The 26,581-nt window shown below is 40.0% G+C and overlaps 3 protein-coding genes across 6 annotated transcripts in view; 1 reads left to right on the top strand and 2 right to left on the bottom strand.

Moving 5' to 3' along the window:
- LOC108182277 (uncharacterized) overlaps positions 1–12,639 on the bottom strand; it is an 85,868-nt gene extending 73,229 nt beyond the window's left edge. The window contains 3 exon segments of the mRNA XM_087248374.2: positions 5,239–5,352; positions 6,652–6,736; positions 8,860–12,639. Of these exon segments, the coding sequence (XP_087104500.2) occupies positions 5,239–5,352; positions 6,652–6,704 (167 nt within the window). The 5' untranslated portion in view covers positions 6,705–6,736; positions 8,860–12,639.
- The window catches only part of LOC137491105 (uncharacterized), a 698,540-nt gene that overhangs the window by 465,249 nt on the left and 206,710 nt on the right, over positions 1–26,581 (bottom strand). The gene's annotated exons all lie outside the window — the stretch shown is intronic.
- Positions 15,047–24,899, top strand: LOC137491123 (uncharacterized). 4 transcript variants are annotated; one of them, XR_015483491.2, is made up of 4 exons: positions 15,047–15,110; positions 15,546–15,694; positions 21,664–22,538; positions 22,654–24,899. XR_015483491.2 is itself a non-coding variant. In XM_087249449.1 (3 exons), exons 2-3 carry the CDS (start codon positions 15,604–15,606, stop codon positions 22,374–22,376), a joined length of 804 nt encoding a protein of 267 aa, XP_087105575.1. In that variant the 5' UTR covers positions 15,047–15,110; positions 15,546–15,603; the 3' UTR covers positions 22,377–24,899. The 4 variants fall into 4 exon arrangements, 2 of the variants coding, with proteins under 2 accessions (XP_087105575.1, XP_087105576.1); XR_015483493.2 differs by having other exon boundaries at positions 15,047–15,106; XM_087249449.1 differs by having other exon boundaries at positions 21,664–24,899.

The following is a 26,581-nucleotide window of genomic DNA, read 5'->3' on the forward strand; positions in this document are numbered from 1 at the left end:
AATCTGCAGGGCTCACCTGACGGGGAACTTTACTGACAGATAAAAAGGCGCACGTACCTCCGTGTTAGGGAGAATGGCGCAGCAAGCGTGTTTCAACACCCTACCGAATTGTTTCCTCAATCACCAAGGGTTACCTAATACCCTTGAGGAAACCAGCTCCACTCGCAGAATGTAAAACCTTGCAAATGTGTTGGGTGTCACCCAGCCCGCAGCTCTACAGATGTCTGTTAGAGAGGCACCGCGTGCGCGTGCTCGAGAGGATGCGAAGCTCCGAGTGGAGTGCACACGCACTCTCGGGGGACGCGGCTCACCTCGGCTCTGATAGCGAAAGAAGGCATCCACAATCTAGTGGGAACTTATTTCGGTACGGCACTTCCCTGCTGCCGACCGCCATAACAGACGAAGAGCTGCTCAGATGCTCTAAACTCTGAGTGCGGTCCGGATAATACGCAAAACGCGAACTGGACAATAAAGAAGGGCTGGGTCTGCCTCCTCCGAGGGCAGCGCTTGCAGGCTCACTACCTCGTATTAAAACGGAGTGGTAGGAACCTTGGGCACATATCGCGGGCGGGGTCTCAGGACGTGAGAGAAAGCCAGCCCAATTACAGGCACGAGTCACTGACCGAAAAATGCCTCCGGGTCCCCGACCCTCTAATCGATATCAACGCGACCAGCAGAGCTGTCTTCAGGGACAGAAAGATACTGAGTCGAGGATCGAAGGGATCTGATGCGGCTTGTGTAGCGAGGGCGAGATCCTAAGAGGGCATGAGAGGGGGCGGGGTGGATTAATTCGCTTAGCTCCCCTGAGGAACCGGATGATGAGGTTATGCATTCCCACGGTACTGCCAGCCACCGCGACATGAGAGCGGAGATGGCAGCCACGTAGCCTTGAGTGTGGAGGGCGACAGCCTGCTCTCCAGCTTTTCTCGGCGTTAAGAAAGCACAACGCTGATCTGGCAAATTACGGGGGTCTTAGACACACCATTCAGGGAATAGACTCCACTTCAGGGCATAGGCGCGCTCGGGGAGGGGGCTCTAGCCCGAGTGACGGTATTAGCCACCGCAATCGGAGGTTACCTAAGTCTTCCTCGCGTCTAAGGACCTATCAAGATCGGCGAGGGTGCCAGATAGTGCCCTGTCCCTGAGAGAGTAGGTGCTCTCTCGAAGGGACTGCCAGGGGAGGGCTATCGCGAGGGAGAGCTCTGACATCCAGGTCCGGTTGAGCCAGAGGGGCGCAACCAGCAACCTGTTCCTCGTCCTCCCTGACCTTGCACAGTAACTGCGCGAGCAGGCTCACTTGGGGAAACGCGTATTTGCGCATGCCCCGAGGCCAGCTGTAAGCCAGTGCATCCGTGCCAAGAGCACTCGGTCAGGGAAAGAACAACTGGCAATGAGCGATCTCGGGGGAAGCAACAGAACGATCTGGGCTTCCCCGAATCGCACCCATATCAGCTGAACAGACTCGGGGTGGACTCTCCATTCTCCAGGACATAAGGCTTCCTTGAGAGCGCATCGGCTGCACGGTTGAGCTTGCCTGAATATGAATGGCGTGCAGCAATTTCAGCCGCGGATGACTCCAGAGGAGCAGACGGCGGGCGAGCTGAGACATGCGGCGAGAGCGCATACCCCCCATACGGCTGATATACGCCACCGCCGCCGTACTGTCCGTCCTGACCAGCATGTGTTGCCGCTCCAGCACCGGAAAAAAAACGGTGGAGAGCGAGGAACACTGCCAACAGCTCCAGGCGATATGCCAATGCAACTGGGTACCTTTCCACAGGTCCGCAGCCGCATGCCCGCAACGCACAGCCCCCCAGCCCGTGTTGGAAGCGTCTGCTGAAACGACAACAAGACTGGACGCCTGTTCTAGAGACACCAGGCCTGTAGGAACGAGGGGTTGCTCCAAGGGCTGAGGGCGCGGCGACACATCGCAGTAACAGAGACTCGGTGTGCGCGCTTGCCATGCGCGTCTGGGGACTCGATCATGAAGCCAGTGCTGAAGTGGTCTCATATAGAGTAATCCGAGCGGCATGAATCGGCTGCGGATGCCATATGCCCCAGGAGCCTCTGAAATAGTTTCAGTGGGACCACTATTTTACTGTCGAGCTCTCTCAGACAGTACAGCATCAGCTGAGCGTGCTCTCCGGAGAGGCGCGCTGCCATGGTGACCGAGTCCAGCTCCAGCCCGAGAGAAGAGATCCTCTGCACGGTTGCGAGTTTGCTCTTTTTTCGGTTGACCTGAAACCCCAACAGGTGGAAGTGCCGGAGCACTTTGTCTCTGTGCATAGTCAATTGCTCCGAGAGAGGGCAAAAATCAGCCAGTCGTCAAGAAATTGAGTATGCAGATGCCCGCGAGCCAAAGGGGCGCTAAGGCACCCTCCGCGGGCTTGGTGAGGACCCGCGGAGACAGAGAGAGCCCGAAGGGGAGGGCTTTGTACTGCCAAGCTCGACCTTCAAGCGCAAACCGCAGAAACTGACGGTGGCGAGGAAGAGTGGAGACATGGAAATACGCATTTATCAGGTCTAATGCTGCAGACCAACCCAGAGGACGAATGCATCGGAGGATGCGCTTCTGCGTGAGCATTCTGAACGGCAGCTTGTGCAGACAGCGGTTCAAAACGCGCAGATCTAGGATTGGCTGTGACCCACCGCTCTTTTTGGGCACGATGAAGTGTGGGCTGTAAAACCCGCTCTCCATCTCGGCTGGAGGGAGCGGCTCGATTGCATCCTTCGCCAGGAGGACAGCAATCTCCTCTCGCAAGACAGGGGCGGACAGGGGGCTGACCCTGGTGAATACACACCCGTGACTTGGGGGGCCGTTTCGCCAACTGAATCGCATAGCCGAGTCTGATTGTGCGTATGAGCCACCGCGAAGAGCTGGCCCGCGCAAACCAGGCAGGCAGAGCTCTCGCTAATGGACTCATCGCTACAATCGCTGACGTACCAGCAGTGGGGCAGCTGGAGCTTGAGGTGAGATATTTGCTCTCACTCCGCACCCGAGCTCCGGAGGGGAGGCTCGAGGGGTGGGAGAAAGGAGACCGTCCTCCCAGCGCTCGTGAGCCACTGGCGAAACGCACCGAATCTGCAAGCTAGAAAGCATAGTGTCCCAGACTGGCAGATTTCAAGCTGTCACATCTGGGGAAGTGGAAAAGTGCCCTTTCATAATGTTTTCATGGCAGTAAAAAAGTGCCGTTGGAAATGGGGCCCCGCCCTCCAGCGGGGAAAGAGCAAGTTCCCTCTTCTCCAGATGGCCTGTCCCAGGGACGCTTCGCGGTCCGTTGCCAGACTTAGCGGCGTTCTGGGCAGGGGGGCTGCCTGCTTCCGAGGTGCCCGACGTGCACGCTTCGCCAGAGGCGTGTGCGGGGGCGGAGCAGCTCTCGTAGGCGGGCGCCTTCGGCGAGGAGCAGGTATGGATGGCACGGCGGGCGGAGCGGGCTAGGGACCGCCGGTAAGACATCACCCATCAACTGCTCTCTCACCGCCTTGAATTCCTGGGTGAATTCAGACGGTGTCGCCGAACATGGCTTGGGATATGGGGAAAGTCAAGAAAGCAGACTTTGTCGACTTCGCGCATATCAGCCAGGGGTGGCGCTCCTGGATCACTAATGTGGACATCGTCCTCCCCAACGCACACGCAGCTTTTCAAGACCGCGTGAGCCTACTGTGCACCTCCGGGAAGAAGGGAACGCCCCTCTAGTCGGTCCGGCCGCGGAGCTGGGGGATAAACCATCTCCAACCCACGGCCGAAGCAGCCCGGGAAAGCACGGCTAACATGTCCGTTTCAGGATTCGTAGTGACAGCGCTCATCAGCCCGAAGGGGGCGAGCGGGTCTGGATCATCATCGGACAATGAAAGCCCACCCTCCGATGCCGCGGTGGACGTCTGGTCTCCGGTGTCATCGGGCGTAAGGGCTACCATCTGTTAGACGGATCGCTTCCCCCGCCCGAAGCTTGGATGGAGCGCTTAGAGGAGCGGGAGGTCCGCAGGCCCGTGGGCGACGGATTATCTCTCGCTGAAACCCTCAGATCTGCCCGAGTGCCCGCTGCAGAGCAGGGGACAACTGGGGTGGTTCGCCCTTTTGCAAAGGCTAGCGGCGATCTTTACTGCGCAACAGTCATGGCATCGCAATGACGACATGAACTGCCCGCGAGCAGCGCATTAACATGCTGGACCCCCCAGACATGTAACGCAGTGCCCGTGCCCATCATCCGAGGACAGGAAACCACCGCATCCAAAAACGCACAGTCGGAGCGCCGTCCTGAAAAGGACGTGCTGCACGACTGTGTTGCTCTTTCTGTGAAGTTTGCAACTTTATGCGCACCGCTCTGGAGGACCGGACCCAAAGAACGCCAGGCAAGGGAGAAACCCAGCTCGACCGTCTGCCGCTGCGTGTACACACTCTGGACCGGGAGAATGCTCTCGTTCGCTCAGAATCGCTGGTCACAGCAGGAGGAACCCTCATCGACTCGATCAGAAAGTCTCTGAAGCGAAAAGGATGGCGTTTGCTCGCTCCAGGTGTGCTTCTATGCTGGGATAATTGGCAATGAAGTACACCTGTGCAAACTTACGCTGCCAATTCATTGCATTCATTGGCCCGTTCAATACTTTTTCAGACAAGTGGCTTCTAAACCGAATCCCCCCATTTCGTGGATTTCAATCAATCCACTCTATGGCACTGAAGTTCCCCAACCGAAGGGGAACTCGAGAAATATCAATTATAGAAAACCAAATATGTTGATTAGCAGCATCTATAAGGCCAACACAACATGATGATGACTGCGCTTCAGAGAAAACAGACTTAGATCAGAGGAATGGCTGATCAGTACAGCACAGAAACAGCAGGGGAAAGTGTGCAGGAAAAGCCCTTTATGGCAGGAGATTGGGAACACTTTAGTTTAGCTCACAATTCATACTATTAACTACCGGCTTATTATCTGTGTAATGTGAACATATGAACTGCTCATTAGTAGTCATACAGTATGATCATATTGTGTATCCCCAACCCTACCCAAAACCTAAACCCACCTTCTACCTCACTAACTATTAATAAAGCGCTGATTGGTTTGTTAACACCATCAATTGTGGCCTGAAGTGTAAAGCGGAGATCTTCAAGCACTATCCTGCAGAGCTCAGATACAACATCTAACATCTGAAACCCAACAGATCCACAACACTAATTACTTGATTCATTTATTATAAAAATACTCATCAGTTGCAGATATTAAAGAGATGATCTACCTGACAGCAGGTCCTGTGTTTCCACTCTTGAATTTTATTGGTTGCTCCATAGACCAGTCACTCTTCATAGACACACAGCTGGACTCTGCTTCTGCTCTCTTCTGATGAACTGAACTAAAACAGAGAAGATTAAAGTTAAGCGCTGCACACACTGGGGTCAACACAGCAGATTTACTCAACATTTATCATTAAAGGGCCATGAAACCCCCTCATTTCAGCAGGGTGTTTTCACACCTCTACTTTGGAAAAAGTCAGAAAAGTGGGCGTGTCCAGCTCTGTTTAGGGGGGAGTGTCGGAGGAACTAAAGTGGGATGGTGTGGGAGTGTCTATTTGGGCACGCGCGAGTTTCAGTCAAAATACACACACATGAGAAAGTGATGGTGTTTAACCTACATGGACATCTGTAGTCGAATTATTTGCCAAAATATTAAATGGTGGACTTTAACTGCAGTTTGGCTCTTTCATTCAGGGAATTCATTCATGCCCCTCGCGACAAACGAGATGCGGTGCTAACAAAATGCGGTGCTAACATTTCTGCACTCAGTGCAATAGTTAACTTAATTTGATACGAACAAACTGAATAAACAAAGAGCACTGGTCGCTCACTTACCAAATCTGTAGAGACAGGACAATCACCAGCAACTAGAGCCGCGTCTTTATGAAAAGAATACTACAAGCGAATCTGGATCTCAGCGTTTGCAGATGAGAACAGCTCTCAGGTAAACAATAATCCTCCTTAGACACGTAAGTTATTGTTGTCGAGCGTCGCGTACACTGTTAATCCACACGTGATCCAGATGAGCTCTCACAGAGAGAAAATGAAAATGAAACTTAATGGCAGCAAACTATAAAAGCAACACTTCACGCTTGTTTTGCCAACACAACGTGGCGTCTTTGTGGTGTAAACACGGTGACAATAATGAATATTGATGAAGTTGCACAATAGAGCGTGCTGATTGGTTTGACCCAAGCCTTACTCATGCATTAATGCAACACACAGTAAGACGTAATAAGACTCACTCTGGCACAGACACCCAGTCTGCACGCTGGAATACACGCTATTATGTCATGACCGTGACGCAGCTTCAAAAATTCGTTTCAAACAGGAAGTACAAATTTGCTTGAAATAACGCAAAAACAACCAATTTACACTTTTTAGTGAAATATAGGTGTCCTAATAGTGTTTTTAGCAGTGTGGGACACATACACGACTGTCAACAGCTCAAAAAATGTGTTTTGGTGTTTCGTGACCCTTTAAAACACTGTTTAAACAGCACTTAATGAAACTTTTCATAACTATTGTAGAAAAACTTGTGTGTGTTAAATATTCTGATCGATTAAAAGCACAACAGAGAGTAAATATAATATCTTGTAAAAAATAATAATATAGAATGTCAAGTGTAGGTTTAATACCTGCATCCTGTAAACAAATCCTGATCTCTAGAAGTGTATTTGTTCTCCATCATGGATCTGAAGAGTTTGATCTCCAGCAGAAACCCTAGAAGAAGGTGAAGAACAATAACAAATGTCCAGTATAGAGGTAAAGTTGGTTTCATAATCGCACATTCAGACTTTCCCCTTAATAATATAATTTCATAAAAGTATTTGCAAACTCTAAATAGCGAAATCATATTAGCACTCAATGACTATCAAAGTACAACATTGTTCACAGTGAAATAAACAGTGTTAATGTTGTTTTCAAGTCACACTTGCATGCTAATTCCGATCGAATATTTAAAGTAACATGGTAAACAATATAGAGACTTCAGTCATTGATCAGCCTTCATAATTCAGCCTTCATAATTCAAAGATCAGCAGCTGAGACACTCAAATCACTGAAATCCAGAAGTCAATCACATAGAGGTAAAGTTGGTTTTATATTCACACATTCCGACTTTCCCCTTAATAATATAATTTCATAAAAAGTATTATTTCTAAACTCTAAATAGTGAATTCATATTAGCAGCCAATGACTATCAAAGTACAACATTGTTCACAGTCAAATTAACAGTGTTAATGTTGTTTTCAAGTCATACTTGCATGCTAATTCAGATCGAATATTCAAAGTAACATGGTAAACAATATAGAGACTTCTAAATGAACGAATGTGTGAATATAAAACCAACTTTACCTCTATTTTCATCGCTAGTAAACAAATGAAGAATCACAGCCATCCTCTATTTGATTAGGATTAAAATATAATCATTCATTCAGTTTATTAAACCTTACATGTTTTTTCCAAGACATTAAAGATTTAAAGCTGTTCTGCGTTGTAAATGATGGATTATGTTTAAAATGGAGACACAACAACTCAGCACTATCACTTTCGTTTCTAAAGGAAGCTGTACATCATGAGTTCAGTGAAAAACATCCATCACAAACACTCTAAACAAAGCAGAGAAGAGTGAAAACAGCAGCAGGATTATTTTATCTATCTCATTAAATACATCTTAATATTCGCAGATTAAGTTCAGTCACTCCCATACAACCATCCATTACATCATTCAAAATTATACAAAATGTAATACCTTGCAAAATAGCATATATAGTACTTTTAAGGCACTTAAATTCCTCTAAATTGATTAACTTTCAATACTTTTTAAGACCCCGCGGACACCCTGCTACATGTTATGTGTGTATGAGTGACATTAGAAATGTCATCATATTTCATTGTCAGATTGATTCTTTTTCTGCTGGTGACTGGTCTTATGCTGGATTTACACTATCAGCATGAATTAAGTATTCGCGCGAGTAGATTACACACAAAATCAATGCAAAAGCTTGAATCTAAAAAATAACACGACAGTGTGTTATTTTACTATGGTATCTGCTGGTTTGCGCACTAATCCAGAAGTCCATACCCTTCCAACGGCAATGGTATGGCCCGTCTACGAGAGCAGAAAAGTAAAATGGAAAATCACAATAATGTGTCATTATTTAAAGTTTGTTCTGAGATCAGATTCAAATGCAACAACACAAACTTGTGGAATTAAAAATTAAACCGAGTGACAATTATCCATGTTGAAGTACTCAGAAAAAATGGAAAATGAAAGTTTGAGATGCATTTTTCATTTGTTTAATTTTGACCATGTGAATTAAACAAAGCACTGCAAAGCGTTACACGGATCTATAAAGAACTCTGACACCTCATATTTCACATTTGATGTATGATATGTAGTTTATTAAGATAAGATCAGGTTAAGCCAATTACTCATTTATATATTTAGTTTGTCAGTTGGTAGTAAAAATGTCTACTGACATTAAAGAGTTAAATACATTTTAAGGAACATCAGCAGTTTTTCTTCCTGTTTAACTGTTAGGGCTGGTTGAACTTTTCTTTCAATTTCATAAATGTTGATTTAAAGTTATATTTTGTGCTGATTTATGGAGTGAACATGATATTAATGATTAAAAACACTTTCATAACATTAAGAAATAAAGTGTTCAGACACAGTGTTGAAATTACCGTGTTTTTACACCATGATTAAACAGTGTTTGAGGCTTTGAGACAGTGTTTGAGCATCAGCATCAGACAAACATTTAAATCAAATCACACTTACACGTTTAAAATCCCTTCATCATTTCCACAAATAAGCGTAATGGTAGAAGTATCAAACTTACATGCAAAAGTGCAGACACTCTTGTCCAGAAGAAACACAATCTGAGCTCTTTGACTCTTTCAGTTCTTCTTCCCTTTCTTCTTCTTCCTGATTTATTGCCTGTCAGGAACTCAACTTGGAAGGTGCATTACTGCCACAACCACACAGCAAATTTTAGATAGTAGATTTAACTACCTTAGAGTTAAAATTAACACTCCCTCAGAGTTTATATGGGAACCACTATAAGTGTTAAAAATAACACTTTTGAAAGTGTTAACATTGTCAACACCAAGAGAGTGTTAATTAGCAAACTCTTATTGTGTAAAATATCTGTAAAATTTCCGAAAAAATACCAGCAGCTGTGGTTGCCAGAATCTTTCTGTGAAAAACATGGAAGTTTTATATAACTGTATAAATTTACAAAAAATAATCATATTTCATAAACTAACACAATGTTCAGTTTACAAAATTATAGCTTAGTGCACAAAAATGTAAAGTCTTTAGATGCAATAATGTTTTCATGTGTGATTGCAATTAGCAAACAGATTTTGACTGCATTAGTAACTACACAGCTACCTTTAAACAAAAGAAGATGCAGCATAACATCAAATACTCTCAGTTCATCTTGGACTTGAACAGAGACGCTATTATTCTCCACAATGGGAACACAAAAACTGTTTAGCTGTTTTTCTTTTTTCTTTTTTTATTTTTAGATTTTACGTAAAAATACCAGCAGCTGTGGTTGCCAGTAATCTGCTGTTTTTAACATTCATAAATTCAGTTTACAGAATATTTATGTTAAAAACACATTCAACAGTCTGTATTTTTTATCGATCTCACACTGCAAATTTTAGATTTGGTAGATTTAACTACCTTAGAGTTAAAATTAACACTCCCTCAGTGTTTATATGGGAACCACTATAAGTGTTAAAATAACATTTTTGAAAGTGTTAAAATTTTTAACACCCAGAGTGTTAATTAACAAACTCTTATTGTGTAAAATATCTGTTAAATGTATGTCAAAATACTGGCAGCAGTGGTTGCCAGTAATCTGCTGTTTTTAACATTTTACATTCGTAAATTCAGTTTCCAGAATATTTCTGTTAAAAACATCCCATAGTCTGTATGTTTCATTCGAACACACGTAAGCCTTAAATTCCAGAGCAAAATCCTAACTAGTGTCCTCACTACAGAGGGCTGAACACTCAGACAGTGATGAAGTTAATGAGACAATTAAGTGTCTAATTAAAGGAGGATTGAGAATTATTGATGAACAACTGTTAACAGGCAGAATCACTTAAGGAAAGAAAAACACAAACTAAAACCAAAGATGAAATCAACTGAGAAAAAAAAACTCTAAATAAAATAATAATCAATAAAAATAAAACAAATTACACAATAAAAAATGTTATTTTTCAACATCTTTAAAAAAAACTCATCAAATAAACAACTTATCATGGAGCTTCACCTATTACTGACCTTTGACTTTATTTCTGTCATGTGAACAAAAGCTCTTAATGAAATTTCTGTTGTTTATTTAAAGTCACCATGATGAAGGACAGAGTCTGCTTTAGTCAGGCTCTTCAACTTCTTACTGTAAATGTCTTTTTTTTTTGACTGCATTAGTTAGTGTTAATTACACTAGTTATTAGGGATGTAACGCTATCAGAATTTCACGGTACGGTAATACCTCGGTATGAATGTCACGGTACGGTATTTATTGAATCATTTACAGGAAAAAAAAAACTTTTGAAAATACTCCAAAAAAGTGCCAAAAGTGTCAATGACATACAAATTAGTCATCTATCTGTTAGCTTTGAAACAGGAACTTCAATTTTAATAACAAAAAATTATTAAACCATGTAAAAACAATAGTTTCAATTTAGTATTGTTGAAAACTCATCACATTCAACATTTAATCACTCACTTAGATAGAGATGGGTTTTAAGGAAAATTATCATATAATTATAATCTGGTAAAAGCTGGTATCTCTGGGCATTTACAATGTCCCCTGCAACAGAAAAAACCCCTCTCATTTGGGACTGAGGTTTCTGGGACAAGAGAGATATGACTTGGTCCATGTTGACAGCAGTGGGGTAACATTGTGCATTGTCTTTCCCCCACTTGAGAAGACAAACCATGAGTGAGATAGAGGTCTCTTTGCGGTACAAGTCAATGTCTGCATCAATATGAACAGTGTGCTGTGTTTCTGCAGTCCCCATGACTGTTATTAGTCGTATTCCCCAACTTGCAGGCACGTGCACACATAGGGCTCAACCTGTGCAGTGCACATGCCCTTTTTAGTCTTGGATAGAAAGTGCCCTTCCAAAATGATCAAAAGTGCCCCCCGCGACGCGACACAACCTCCGTCCAGTCCAGCCCTTCAGTAGGCGCGCGATAACACCTCTCTTGAGTATGCGCGCTCAACCCCCCCTCGGCGCTTTTTCAATACGCGCGCCACAACACAGCTGATCAGAACGCGCGCGACAGCACCGCTATTCAGCACGCGCGCGGCGACAACACCCGCTTTAGGTTCGATCATTTCCATCTTTTTTTCATCTCCGCTACTAGCAGCACACTCCATTTCCGCATTACTGGATCTGTAGCGACAACAGACCGCAAAGGATTATGGCCACGCCGGGGCTGATGGGAAATGAAGTTTCAGCTACCTCCCGTTTGCTTCATTCGCCTGAGCGAATTTTCTCAGAAGACCTATAGTTTTACCGAGTCATGCGACTTCGGTAATATCGAAAAAAATTAATATTGCTGTATGACGGTATTTACAATACCGTTACATCCCTACTAGTTATACATATAGCATGGAAAGCCAAAAGAAAATTAAGTGTCAGTCTGAAGAGATTATTTATGATATCATAGCCATCCTTTCCTGCTTGTTTTATAATTCAGTATCATATTGTGTGAGGAATGAATAAAATACATAATGAAACCACAGAAGCTCCAATAATTAATGACTTTATAACAGGTTTAAAAACACGATTTACAATAAGAATGTTTGATCTACAGCAGAACTGAAAAACACCCAAACATCAACAATTAGTCTTTGAATCTCAATGATGGTGAGAAACGAAAAAAAAAAAATCAATTAAAAAAACACTACTGAAATATCACCTCCCAAAAACAACACAAAATAAAGGAAAAGAGATTGTAAGAACATAAAGCTGCATAATTTATTCATGCTGCAATGCATGCTGGGAGCTTTGTACTATGCTGGCACCCAGCATGCATTGTGGCATGAACTATGCAGCTTCTTTTTTTTAGCAACCACGGTTGAGGTTCATATCCTGATTCTTGATGCCTGTGTGTCATAAAGAGCTTGACTGTTTAGTGCATGACACTCTAATTATTAATTGCATCCTAATTGTTTGTTGAATCTTCTATGAAGAGCAGCAGACTGCCAGTAGTATTGTCCAATGCTGTTTAATACAACTATATTTGCATATTTTTTTGAATCAACTTGGGTACCTGAAACTTTATCTATAACAATTAAGCATAAACAGTATAGTTTCTCTTGATCTTTCTAGCTCTAACTGATGAGTTTAAGAAACACAGTTATAACTGTCAGAGAAACTTTAGGATGTAAGAGTAAAGCTTCAAGAGCTCAAATAAGCAGCCTCTGATCTCTATGATGGTGAGGTCAAATGAAATATTTTTAATAAAAAAATATAAACCTCTGTTCACTGTCAAATATTCTTACAGAAAATCAGTGAAGCTGCTTATACTATTATTTAATGGAGTTGTTTAATCCTCTGTTTTAATGCAGTTGGTTTGGTGTGAGGCTGTGTCTGTAGTTTTATTTTTTTCCTTCAATTTCTTATTCCTTCAGTGATTGTGCTTGTTAACAGCAGGTGTTCAACAGCAGGTGTCTGAATTCACTTATTTGTGGTCATTCACTCTGTCTAGTGGACTAAACTAATTGACCAATTTAAGGGCCAGGTGAATGAGGGTGTGGCGAGATCAGACACTCTGATTAGTTTCTTAAAAACAGGGGTTTTCTACAAAGGTAGATACATGTTACTCTGAATGACAAGGAGGCAAATCAGCTTCTAACGCCGAGAGGGTTATTTTACCTTTATCTAACTCTAGAATTTTAACACTTTACTCTGAATTACCACAACACTTGAAATTTAACACCAATGAATTTGCTGTGCAGACTGGAACACTTCTTGAAACCCATGTAGATTTAAAAAAGACTGCAGTTTAATAAATACAACCTTTTCTAATGCTCTGTAAAGAACTGAAAGTTTTGATGTACAGTGCACCCGGAAAGTTTTCATAGCGATTTAACTTTCCCACATTTTTTTTATGTTACAGCCTTATTCCAGAATAAATTAAATATGTTTATTTCCTCAAATTCTACACACAATACCCCATAATGACAATGTGAAAAATATATATTTTTGAAATTGTTGCAAATTTATAAAAAAATAAATAAATAAAATTAAAATCACATGGCCTACTCTGGCCCCACATCAGATAACAACTTTTTAGAGATGCTTTCATAATTGAGAAAGCACTATACATACAATGTTCCTGTGAGCTTTAAAACGTTTTTGCAAGCCAGGTTTCTTTACCATTGTAATAAAAATATTCAATTGTAATAGTTTTTAGTTTTAAACCATTCAAGTTGCATTAGATGAAAGAGAAGCTAATTCGAAATAGAGCACAGATTTCTGTGCGCATCACACGTCTCAGTGCACATTACCAAAACGCACTTCTCTTTTATATCATTTCATGCAGTTGTAGCCTAATTGATACAACAGAAAGTCTTAAAGAAGGCAAACAGTTCAGCATCACTGAGTAGGATATTTGGCAGATGCATTTAGGCCCGCTTAAACATTATAGCCTATTTCTGATATAAAGAACAAATAGTCACCTTAGAATTATAAGGTTCTATCTGCGTTTTGAATGATTTTGAGATATTGAGCTTCAAAGTTTTTGCAAGCCATATAAGCAAACAATATGTGTGTATCAGTTCTCTTTCATACATTAACATGACAGATAAAGGGTTCTCTAAATGTAAATTATCAAAGTTCTCTTAAATGTGCAAATTGGAACAAAAAAAAATTAAAAGTAAAAAAAAACAGTAAATGCAGATAGAACCTCATTCTGAAAAGTCATTTTCAGCTTGGGATTATAAGGTTCTAGCGGGCAAATCATTCATTAAAGCATTATTTTCAAGAAATATAAAAAAAATATATAAGTTGGTGTTTTAACAATATGTTGATGCTTAAGAAAAAAAATTGGTTTCTATAACATTTCATGTTTTAGGATGAATAATTTTTCTTGTTTGTTACGATCCTTGATGGCAATTTATCTAGGGTATTAAAAGGAGTAACATAAAGATGACCAAAGCATAAACTGATGTTTAAGAATGGCAAGAGAAAACACCAAACAACAAATTAGCACAGCAAAAGATTTATTGCTCCCACATTATTTACAATATTTACAAACAATAAGATAAAGTTAAAAGGAACCAAGACAAATAGAAGAGGGAACTGAAGTTTGCGCATTCAAATCAAAGAAATAAATATAACAAAAACATGTTATCTTGTTTTCCACCATCATGTTCAACTTTTATGATTATTCATAACCTTAGCAAAATATCTTGTGTGATTTCTTAATTAACCAATAAGGGCCAGTTAATATTGATTAAAAGTCAACTTTATTAGGAAATCAATGTTTTGTCTATTATTATAAATGGACTATATCGGTTATAAATTTATAATCTATAAGTTTGGGTTGGTAAAGGAACACATGACTTTCTGAAAATAAACATTTTAAAATCACACTGCAATGTAATCATACTTTGAATTTGTCCATAACAGGGTTGACACAATTTGAGGTTTGTTTGCAGTTTTTCTGCTTGTAGATTGTTTGTAAAAAGTGAGCTTGACCAATATTAATTTCTTACAGCCTACGGTCTAATTAATACAAAAACAACTATGTGGTTATATTGAAAATGTCGATGTCTCAAAGGCACTTTATGGTGATAATGACCCTAAAAACTTTTTTTTTTTTCAAAGTTGTCTTAAAAGTGTTTAGTTTAAAGGTTTTTATTAACTTCAAATACTAAATATCTGTGTCTGTGTGTGTGTGAGAGAGTGTAAAGTTGAAAACGAGGGAGAAATGTATCAATAAGTCATGACTGCAACAGTGGCAAAAAAGCGAAATGAAAAGACTTTTATTTTGGCGTGACGTGTGACGTCATAAGGCTGCGCCGCCCATGCGCTGGATTCAACTGTAGAAAGGTTTGTGTTTTAAAACGTTTACATAAATATAAAGCGATTGATTAAAGTTTCAAGTTTTCATCTGATGCAAAATTATGTACCTGCTGTTGACAATATTATTTTGACCCTTTATACAACGAAGTACTATTTTACTCACAGCAATGAGGACTATTGTTTGAATAAGTTTACAGAAACTTGTGTAAAAAGTGTTTTAATGAAGATTTAATTCATTAAATAACAATGTCATTCCATTCTAAGTATACATCACTATATATAAGAATTGTGTACTAGTTTTAATCAGCTCATTTGTGGCTATTGTTTCTTGCTTGGACTTACCTGATTTCTGTTTGTTAATTACTCTCATACAAAGAAACTGTTGAAGAGAAGTTATTTTGTTTCTGTTTATTGTTTTGTTCATTTTAAACGGAACATTTTTATTGTTTTGTTCATTTTAAACAAGATTAAGTGTCCAAACTCAGAGAAAAACTGCTGCTGAAGCGACTGATCTCCACACTGTTATGAAGATGGCGTTTATTAAAGAGGAGAGTGAAGATGTGAAGATTGAAGAAACATTCACAGTCAAACAGGAAGATCCACAGGAACAAACAGGTTGGTTTTCATTCTCATAGATCAACTCAGTCATTTGATCCTCATTCAGATATATTTTAATAATAAGAATACTAAATTAATCCATCTTGCAGCTCTGAGTGTGCTGCCTAGTTCTCCTAAATGCACATAAACACTCATTAAAAGACAGGAACGAGTTTCTTTCGTCACTTGTTCTCATGTCTTTTGTCATTATTTTATATATTATTAGTCTCCCATTTTCTCTACCTGCTTAAGGTTATTGCTTTTCTTGTTCTCCTACTGTTTGTTGCATCCTTGAGCACTGGCACTATCACTATATAAAATAAGTAAAAACATTCATTCATTCATTTTCTATTCTGCTTAGTCTCTTTATTAATCCGGTTCTCCACAGTGGAATGGACTGCCAACTTATCCAGCACATGTTTTACGCAGTGAATGCCCTTCCAGCTGCAACCCATCTCTGCGAAACATCCAAACACACTCATACACTACAGACAATTTAGCCTACCCAATTCACCTGTAGCACATGTCTTTGGACAGTGGGGGTAACCCACGTGAATGCAACATGCAAACTCCACAGAGAAAAGCCAATTGACCCAGCCGAGGCTCGAATCAGCGACCTTCTTGCTGTGAGGCGACAGCACTACCTACTGCGCCACTGTGTCATCTTAAATAAAAACAATAAATTAAAAAAGTTTACCTGAGGAGACGATATTTGACCTACAGTATTCCCATAGAAGATATCTGCTATTACGGTGATTGAGTTGGCTTTGTACTTTCCATTTGCATACGTCATGTTGATCACAATTCCCTTTTTTCAGCAACTTCTTTTTGGGTTTAAACTTGATTTTTGTAGTTGTTTTCTCACTGATAGTGTCTGAGTTAGAATTACATCATTATTATAATAACTAATTACCAGGGCTATTGTGTTTAAACCGGGTTTCCACCTCTGAAAGGATCTTGTGCACTCAGACACTGCTCCAAACAAATCAACGCTGTTTTTCAGCCTTCATAAAGCACATTAAACTATACCCTCAATAAAATCCATGTTAGCCATTTAGCATTGAAGCTACACTCACCAGGCAGATAGAAGCCGTGCCCATGACGCGAATCCGCATCTGCTCTGAAGTGAATTTGACACACGAATGAAGCAAGTAAACACAAATGTTCATGCGCCTATTTACACCCAAATAGCACAATTTATCCGCGCATTCCACATCTGGTATGAACACAGCATTACATTAAACTTGGTGAAAACCTGCAAAAACCCTGGTTTAAATTATGTCAAAAAAACGTGTATGCCGCCAATATTAAATATGCTGAATGAAATGGACACTAAAATAATGAATATTTATAAAACATTGTACAGTATTCATAACTATATTATGTGGGATTACAAGAGAGACAAAAAACAAATTATAGTGGAACAATAACGTTTACACACACACACTTACCGTGGTCCTGCATAAGCCACATCTCCTGTCAGTCACTCAACACATTCGTCTCATCGCTGCACCACAATTGTACTTCATGTTTGTTACCGGCTTTATTTGCTTATTAAAGTAAGCTTGTTGCAAATTCTGAGCAACATTGGGTTGCTATTGTAACTACACACACAAGAGAGTCAGGCAGTCTTGTCTTGCTTCATTTAAGATTTACCTCAGGTTTTGATTGACATGTCCGTATAATCTGACAGATCATGCTACACGCACAGGCTGTTCTGATTAGCTGTGAGTTTTGATTGATTCATTCAGGTGTATTTATGTGAAAGTGAAGTCTGACTACAATAAATATACTCATCAAGAATAAAACCACCTGTTTTTATACCCGTGTTGAATCTGCCAGGCTGTAGCTATAAAGTTAGGTCTGCTACTGGTGTTTTATAATGGGTAGGCTACTTCATTTATTTTATTATAACAATAATTTGCTGAAAATGAGGCCTTAAATGAGCAGGATTTTAAGCCTAATTTAATCTAAATGATTACAGCCACAACTATTAAAAAAATACAACTTAAAAAAATAATAAACTGGGTGGGGATTAGATACTAAGAATGCCATACTTGTATAATTTAAATTTTGATTCCTCTCGTCCAATTTCTGCATGCACATTTTTTTTCTCCTGCTACTCTGCCAGGAACTTTGCTGCTGGAGAGCACCTTCAATAATTATCAAGACATTTGTTTAGAGATGGAGCGCAAGATGTGCTCAAGTGTGGCTACGTGTGGTGAAAAATGATGGCAAAGCTAAGTGTAATTATTGTAAATAAACTAGTCGCGTGTCCAACGTGACAAAGCATCATACTTCACGAATATTGAATTAAAAGAATGGTGTGTTCGGTTCATTGAGGTTCCCGCAGGTGCAACTAACAACAGTTGTGCATTTTAGTTCAACTTTTTGAGAGAGATGTGACGCTCAGCTGAAACACGCAGGTGAGACGGCTTTACAATCTGTCATTCATAATCTTAGCTGTTGTATTGGAGTCGAAATATGAAGTAGAATGTCCTTTTAACAGTCCCGATATGTTTAATCTTTTTCTTTTGCAAATTTGATTTTAAATTCAGCTTTATTCTTTTATAAGGGCACATATGGTGAAAAATCTAGTTTTCAAGCTGTTTGGACAGACGTGCGTAGGTATGGTGCATAGACCGTCATATTGGGGTGATATAAACACACCCAGTACTTTTTTTTTTTTTTTTTTAATTTAACAACATAAAAACGGTGGACCAATAGGAGCAGTTTTCAGACCGACCGCAGCTTGACATTTGACAGCTGCATATTAACATGTCCTGGTAGTCACGTGTACAATTAAATCAACAGGACAGGACGAGAGCAAAGCAACCGGGAATAAAAGGTCTGTTCAGTTTGCTAGGATCATCAATCATAAAATGTGATCAAGAAGAGTGATTTTTACAAGTTTAAAATGTTTTAAAACAGTGCACGTGTGTAATGAATTACAGTGATTTACTTCAGCTTTACTTTATCACCACAGCCGCATGTCAGAACAGTTATGTTAAGTCTGTCTGTTGTGGCGCAGCCGAGGGAGGAGATTAAAGGTGCAGTAGGTGATCTGCCAAAATGCTAACCGCTTAGCATATTACCTTTGGACGGCGGGGAGGGACTGCGATTCAAAGACACACCCCCTGAAATCGCGAGCGCGCACCGCATCACAACAGCAGACAGACAACCCACTAGTTCAGGTCATTCGCCAGTTAGTTAGTGCCAGCGCCGTGAAGGAATTACATTTATTACTTTGCCACACTTACATGCTATTTCAGAGCGAATATTCAGAGTAACATGGTAAACAGTATAGGAAGGCTGTCATTGTTTAAAAATGACCCAATGTGAATATAAAAGCAACTTCAGCTCAATAAAGCAGTTAGGCGGAATAGCGCTCTTTACTGATGTTTTGTTGTTAAACTAAATATAAATCTACATTATAGATGCTGTCGAAGGACCTTATGAAACTGAAAATAATCACATCAATCTTTCACCGGTACATTTCAGTGGCTGAACATCACGTCTGTGCATATAAGTCATTCATAACAGAACACGCTTAGCTAACACAAGCATAACATAAGCTTAGCCTGACTAAAATAGTTTCAAAACAGAACATTACCTGTCTAACAGTAATATTCAGCCATGGTGTCTTCCTTCCTCCAGCATGCTAAAGTAACTCCAATATTGATTCAGGTTTTTAAAAGTTTCAATTCAGCTTTTGATTTCTCCCGGTCCGTCTCGTGACCGCGCGGCGGCTTTAAGAGCGAATTATACTCGCGCCTGGCTTTACAGTAATCGGCCCGAGCTCGTCTGTCCTTCGGCGCCTCCGGCTCCGACTCGGCATCGGCGAGCGGCCCGCAGCTCGCTCGCGGGCATGAGTTTGTGATGCAGATGGGCACGCGCTAATGGTGGATCTGTGTGAACAGATGCGCAGAAGTCCGAATTTACATTTGCTGACAGACAGTCTGACCTGCTAATCGGAATTAAGGGTGATGACGGTCCGACTCTATTTAATTGGATGAACATTTTTTAGTTTTATGCTTTACTTAGAATATAAAAATACAAATAAACACATTCAGATCATTTACTGTAATCATTACTATGGGACTGTAAAGAGACTTTCAAGCAGCACAACAAAAAAAAATTTCTGAAGACAATCACCTACTGCACCTTTAAGGCACGTAGAAATGGAGGGCAGTAAGGACTAGCCTTAAAGGCAGAGTACCACAAAACCGCCACCTGGTGCAAAACTGTAAAATATAGAATCTTATAAAAGGAATATTAAAAAACCTGATAGGTGTTTTAAGTTGAAACTTTACAGTTACAATCTGGAGACACAAAAGACTCATCTTAAATCTGAAATAAGGGGTAACCTAGGTGCCCTTTTAAGCACGAAAGCAGCACCTATTAATTGATGTTTTTTTTTTAATAAGATACACCTTTTGTGAATGTTTTATTTTATATGTATAGTCTTTAATGTGCTTTTTAATAATTTTATTCTTTTCAAAGCAGCACTCAAACGCAAATTTATCCTTGAGAACATGGCATGAAAGTGATGCACATGTTAGATGATTGCGTTTTTTGAGCGCGATCAATTCCTGATCCTTTGCATACATTCCTCGAAAAAACACTTGCAATCTAGACGCAGTCACTTCTTGCTTGTGTTGCCATACAATCCGTAAACTCCGCTCATTAAAATAATTTAATGAGTTTCCACTGTAAAATCGTGACAATATTTAATTATTGATCATGGGCCACAAATATTGTTATCGTGATAATTTGATTACTCGTGCAGCCCTATACCCTTTCATTATGTTCTTGGCTGTTTTTGACCCATTGACTTCCATTATAACCACATTTTTTAACCGCAAAGCCATGACACCAAATAATCATGCAATCTTGATTGTAGGTGTTTTTTTTTCCTGTTGGGAAGTGGTAAATTATGGCATTTTTACTGTTGATCGTCAGTTGGCAACAGGACAGGAAACTCAGCAAATATTCAACAAAGATGATGATTTATGACATCTATAAAGCTTGATGTGTCTACATTTGTATTAACCAATTCAAGTCAAAAACAAATAATCAACTTTTTTCATGGAATCCGTATAAAAATAAGGATTCTCCTGTATCACCTCGTTACAGCTAATGTGATCCTGCCCTCAGTGAGCACACTGTTCATATGGAAATGAACTGAGGTGAGCCAGGTAATATTGTACACGTTTCCCGAGACATGGCATAAAACGACAAGCTTTTTCATAGATGAGCATGTTGCACGAAAGAAGCACTTCGGATGATACTGGACAGCGATGAAGAATTTACTTTCTCCTCAGAGGAAGAGCGTGAATCTGATGACGAACACATACATTTTGAAGAACGTCTAGACCCAGCGGAGGATAGAGCACTTCAGTAATAAGACAGCAGTCTTTGCCCTGTTGCTTCAATACATACTTTTGCTTTTTGTTTCTCACAGCCAGTTGTTAAGTTTACACTGCTCGTCTCGACCCAGTTTCTCTTCTCGTTTCCCCTCACTGCAACAGTTCAGTCAACCCCTTTAACTCTCCTTCTCTTCCTTTATACTCTCACCCATTACCTTTTTGCCGTCCCATGAGTGGAGACCAATTAAACTATGTTGACTGTCTTCACAATCATAAATGATAAATGAATAAATATGAATAAAAAGAGGCCATTTACAGCTTTCAAATCTGTGTCTTATCAATATGACCAAATGACTTATGATCAATTATGTTAGAAACTCTGAAAACTGGACTGACACAGTTTCAATTTACTATAACTTCGGCTTTGACAAAATTTACATTGTTAAAGATACTAGATAAAGATAGATTGATTTGAATCTGCTTAAATGGGTACACGTTAATGGACCGAACAAAATATGATCTGATTTATTTTACATTTAATGTGATTCAAAATTACAGTGTGTGTAGCCAATGAGAGTTTTTAAGACTTAATGAAAACTAATGTTTTATTTATTTCAGACCTGATTGAAGAGAAAGAGGGGAGTAAAGAGGAGGAACATCATGTCAAAACTGAGGAAAAAACTCATTTACAGACTGATGGTATTTTAAAAAGGAGAGACAAGAATCGTTTCACCTGCTCTCAGTGTGGAAAGAGTTCTGCAAGCAAAAGCAGTCTTAAGATTCACATGAGGATCCACACTGGAGAGAAACCATTCACATGCACCCAGTGTGGAAAGAGTTTCAGCCTGTCATCTTCACTTTATAACCACATGAGGATCCACACTGGAGAGAAACCATTCACATGCACTCAGTGTGGAAAGAATTTCGGCTACACCTCACACTTTAATCACCATATGAGGATCCACACTGGAGAGAAACCATTCACATGCACTCAGTGTGGGAAGAGTTTCAGCTGCTCCACAAACCTTTATCAACACATGATGATCCACACTGGAGAGAAACCATTCACATGCACTCAGTGTGGGAAGAGTTTCAGCCAATCATCACACCTTAATCTACACATGCGGATCCACACTGGAGAGAAACCATTCACATGCACTCAGTGTGGGAAGAGTTTCAGCTGTTCTTCAAACCTTTATCAACACATGCGGATCCACACTGGAGAGAAACCATTCACTTGCACTCAGTGTGGGAAGAGTTTCAACCACTCATCATCCCTTAATTACCACAGGACAATCCACACTGGAAAGAAATCATTCATTTGCACTTAAGCCGCGGTCATACTGGACGTTTCTCCCCATAGACTTCCATTCATACGCACGCAAATGTGTCAGACCGGAAACGCAAGTTCGTGCATCACGTTTCGCAGTTCACTGCATTGCAAAGTTCAAGCTTGGTGAATTCTGACCTGCAAAATTCCATCACTTGACTGTGTGAGACCAATGGAAGATCAAAACATAACCTCTCTGGACAGAAATTTAAAATATGGACCAATCGCTCACCTTTTTAATGTCTAATCATCTTGTTTAATTCCTCCCCTTTTCGCAGCACCATACAACTCTAGTGTGACCGCAGCTTTGGTGTGGGATGAGTTTCAGCCGAGCAGCAAACCTTAATGAACACATGAAGATCCACACATGTGTGAACGAGTATATGTGCTTGAGTGAGAAGACGTTTAGGTAACACTTTCTTTTACAACCCGCAAAGAACGGCGTAAGTACAGTGAAATAACGGTATACATTTCTGTACATATTGTATAAGTTTAATGAACGTATGTGTAGGTATTAGGGAACAAACTGTAATGCTTGGGTATTAAGAGGGTAACAACCAGATATTCAACACGAAAATTACCACACAAGTACAGTGAAATAACGGTGTAATTTTCTGTATGTACAGTTTAAGTATAAATAACATGTGTGAATATAAAGGAAACAAACTGTAATGCTAGGGCAATAAGGGACAAAAAGTACTGTGTAAGTATATTGAATTTACGGTGTACTTCTCTCTAAATTGCAAAGGAACAAACCATAATGTTTGGGTAAGAAGGTGGTAACAATAAGATATTCAACACGCAAAGAACCAAAATCATCAAAGTTAAATTTACTCGGTTCATAGACTATTTGGTCCCTCTCTAAAATAAGCAAAATTTACTCAGCAGCAGAGTTAATGGGGTTAATTAAGTGATGATTGAGCACTGATGATGAACACATGCTGTTAATAAGCAGAAACAGAGAAACACAAAACTACATTTACCTTCAGTCACAGCCGTATATAAAATAAACTAATTAAAACACATCAAATCTCTCAAAATCTCGGCAGAGCATTATTAAGCAACTCCACAAACAGCAGCTTTACTTATTAACATGTGTGGCCTTATTTCTGCCACACTACAAAATTACATATAGTGATAAAATTAAGAAGTAACTAAGTCATATTTTTAACAACATCAAAAAAAAAAAACAAAAAAAAATTTTTTTTTGTTTAATCTGTCACCATTGAGGAGAACAGTAGCTGCTTTACTTGGACTCTGACTCGATTGCTAATGTTAGTCTCTCTTTGCTTGCCAAATAGTGTATTGAGGCAAGCATTGTATAAAGAGAGCAATTGTGCTCTGGATAATTGAGTCTGTGGTGGTTTAGTCACTGGTCAAATCAGTAAAATTGGTTTTAACCTATTAAGTTTAAATAATGTTGTATCACAAAAGAAGCTCTGTATTAAGAAAATAGAGCTCACCAATCCTTTTATCAGATCATAAAACACATTGAACATCTGAAATACTGAAAACCCACAGACATAAAGAATCAAGAGTATGCTTCTCAACTATGGTGAGTTTTTTTTTTTTTTTTCCCTACTGTGCATGCTGGGAACTATGGTCGTATGATTGTCTTAACATGCACTGCAGCCAAAAATAAATAAAACTCTAACCACTGTTGAGATAGATACGCTGATTATTGATGTCTGTGTCTCTTGATTGATTCTGATGCTCAATGTGTTTCAAAAAAAAAATAATAAAACCGGTTAGGTCCATTCTCCTGATAAACACTGAATTTTGTTTCTTATGTGCTAAACCATCTTTTAAACTTAATCTCTTATACAGTTACTCATGTCAAGAGTAAGAATCAATACAGGATCAGTTGATCACATTTGCTCTCATTATACTTGTCCTAGCAAGCAAAGAAAAATTAACACTAGAAATCGAGTCCAAGTAAATCAACCACTTTGCTCCACAATGGTGACATCAGGGGGAAAAAAAAACATTTTTTTTTTTTTTTTTTTTTTGTAAAATGTAAAAAACTAAGACAGTTAATTCTCAATAAATCTCATATGGACTTTTGTGAACATCTGACAGAAATAAAGTCAATCAGGTAAGCAATGAGCAAACAGCAGGTGTTCATCATCAGTGCTCAATCATCACTTAATTAACCCCATCATTGTCTCATTAACTTTAACTGCTGCTCAGTAATTTTTGCTCAATTTAGAGAGGGATCAAATATTCTCTGAACTGAGTAAATTTTACTCTGAGGATTTTGCTGTGTAAGTATACTGATTTTACGATGTTCTTTTCTTCAAGTATTGTATACATATAAAGAATTATGCAAGGGTGGTGACAACCTAATGCAACCTGTAAATGTAGATGCACCTGCGTAAGTACATTAGTACTCTTATTCAGTGCTTGGGTTTTATATGGGAAGTTTAATGAATAAAAGGTTTACAACTTGTTAAATTATGAACCATTATTGTATACTGTATGTATTTTAAATCTGCAATTCAATATAAAAATATATTTCCACACACTACTTACATTATGAATGTTTACTCGTCGATCTCACCATTTCCATCAATGTCTGGCAATGGGCCATCAATGGGCACTACTGTATTGCTTCTGGATGTAAAAATGATTTCTACAGTGTCAAAGCTAAGGGCAAATTAGTTAATTTTCATAAACTGCTGCCTAAACGCAGAACAACACTGCTTCACTGGCTAGCGGCGATAAAAAGGAAAAACCCTCCAATGGGCCCAGAGGCACAAGTATGCAGTGATCATTTTTTGGAGGAAGATTACACTGAGAAGATCTTTGAGTCAGAAAAATTAGTCAGTCGTCGCACCAACAGACTGAGACCTGAAGCTGCACCATCGTTGGTTTTTAATTTCTCAGGCTATAATGTGAGTTTAACGGACCTCTTAACTTTCTCTGTCAAAAGTGACACATCAGTCTGTTGAAGGGAAAGGGCTCTAAAACGTGCTAGCCAGGTAATGAAGAGACCAGTAAGTCCATAAAAACTGTATTTAACAATTGTACAAGTACCTTTCTCCCAATGAGATCACAGGTACTAACGTTAGCTTCAGATGGCTCTACTTATGAGTGACAACTTTCATAATTAATTGCCGTCTTTTAAAACAAATACGTGCGGAGCTGGCCTTGGACACGGCGTAATATTAGAAAGAGGGAGAAACCACACAAGCAGACCTCTTTTAGGTCGAGTACCGGACCTAGTTGAAACACTTGGAGGTGTGTCAAAAAGCAGTGGGGCGGCACTGGCCTCCTGTAACTAATCACTGGAATAAGAACAGAATTAAATGTGAGGTGAAATAAAGGGGAAAAAAGACGGGTTATTGTCTATAAGGAATGCAATTAGTGCTTTTGAACCACAAATGCTGGTCTTGCTCTAGATATGGGGTACACGACCACGACTTCATGCATTGCATTAATAGTCGTTATATATACTCAAAACAATTCTTTGCCCACATTTTACTACTATAAAGACATACATCAGACTCCAGAATGTGTCCACCAGAGGAGTGCTCTTGACAATATAATCTCCGAGTCCTAGGTCATCAAAACAAATAGCCGCAACCCTTAAGTAGACGAACATTCTCGCCAAAAAAATCTCAAAAATAGGCTATGTGGTCCGGCTCAACAGTCCAGTCGAGTTTATTAACAAATTTGACATTCGCTCCAGCTGGCAGAGTGATTAAACCCCGATGAAGAGGCTGATCAGTGCTGATTAGGATATTGCATATTAGCCAATTAGATTCGATAACTAAAAATAAATAAATATATATATATATATATATATATATATATAATTAGAAGGATAGTAGATTACTGGCCTATACCCCTTTGCCCACCACAAATGATGTCAGTAAACTTCATGTAATGGACTGTGTTGCTCCAAACTCTTAATCTAAGGCCCCGTTTACACTAGTGCGCTTTAGTTTTAAAACGGCTTTTTAGAATGAAAACGATCCGCGTCCACACTAGCGTTTCACCCAGCATTTCTGAACAGCTCTCTGTCTACATTAAAATGGTGAAAACGCATATCACGTGACCACACACAGACACACACTCTGGCATGCGCTGCAGCGTGCCTTGAGCTCATACTCATATGAGAGCTGTGCACGTAGGGCTGTTCATCAAGGAACTCCTGCTGGATCTAATCATACTATATTTGTTAAACGTGATATATAATTAATT

This window comes from Danio rerio, chromosome 4 (genome assembly GCF_052040795.2).
Source record: "Danio rerio strain M-AB ecotype USA chromosome 4, GRCz13ab, whole genome shotgun sequence".
NCBI classification, from domain to species: Eukaryota; Metazoa; Chordata; class Actinopteri; order Cypriniformes; family Danionidae; genus Danio; species Danio rerio.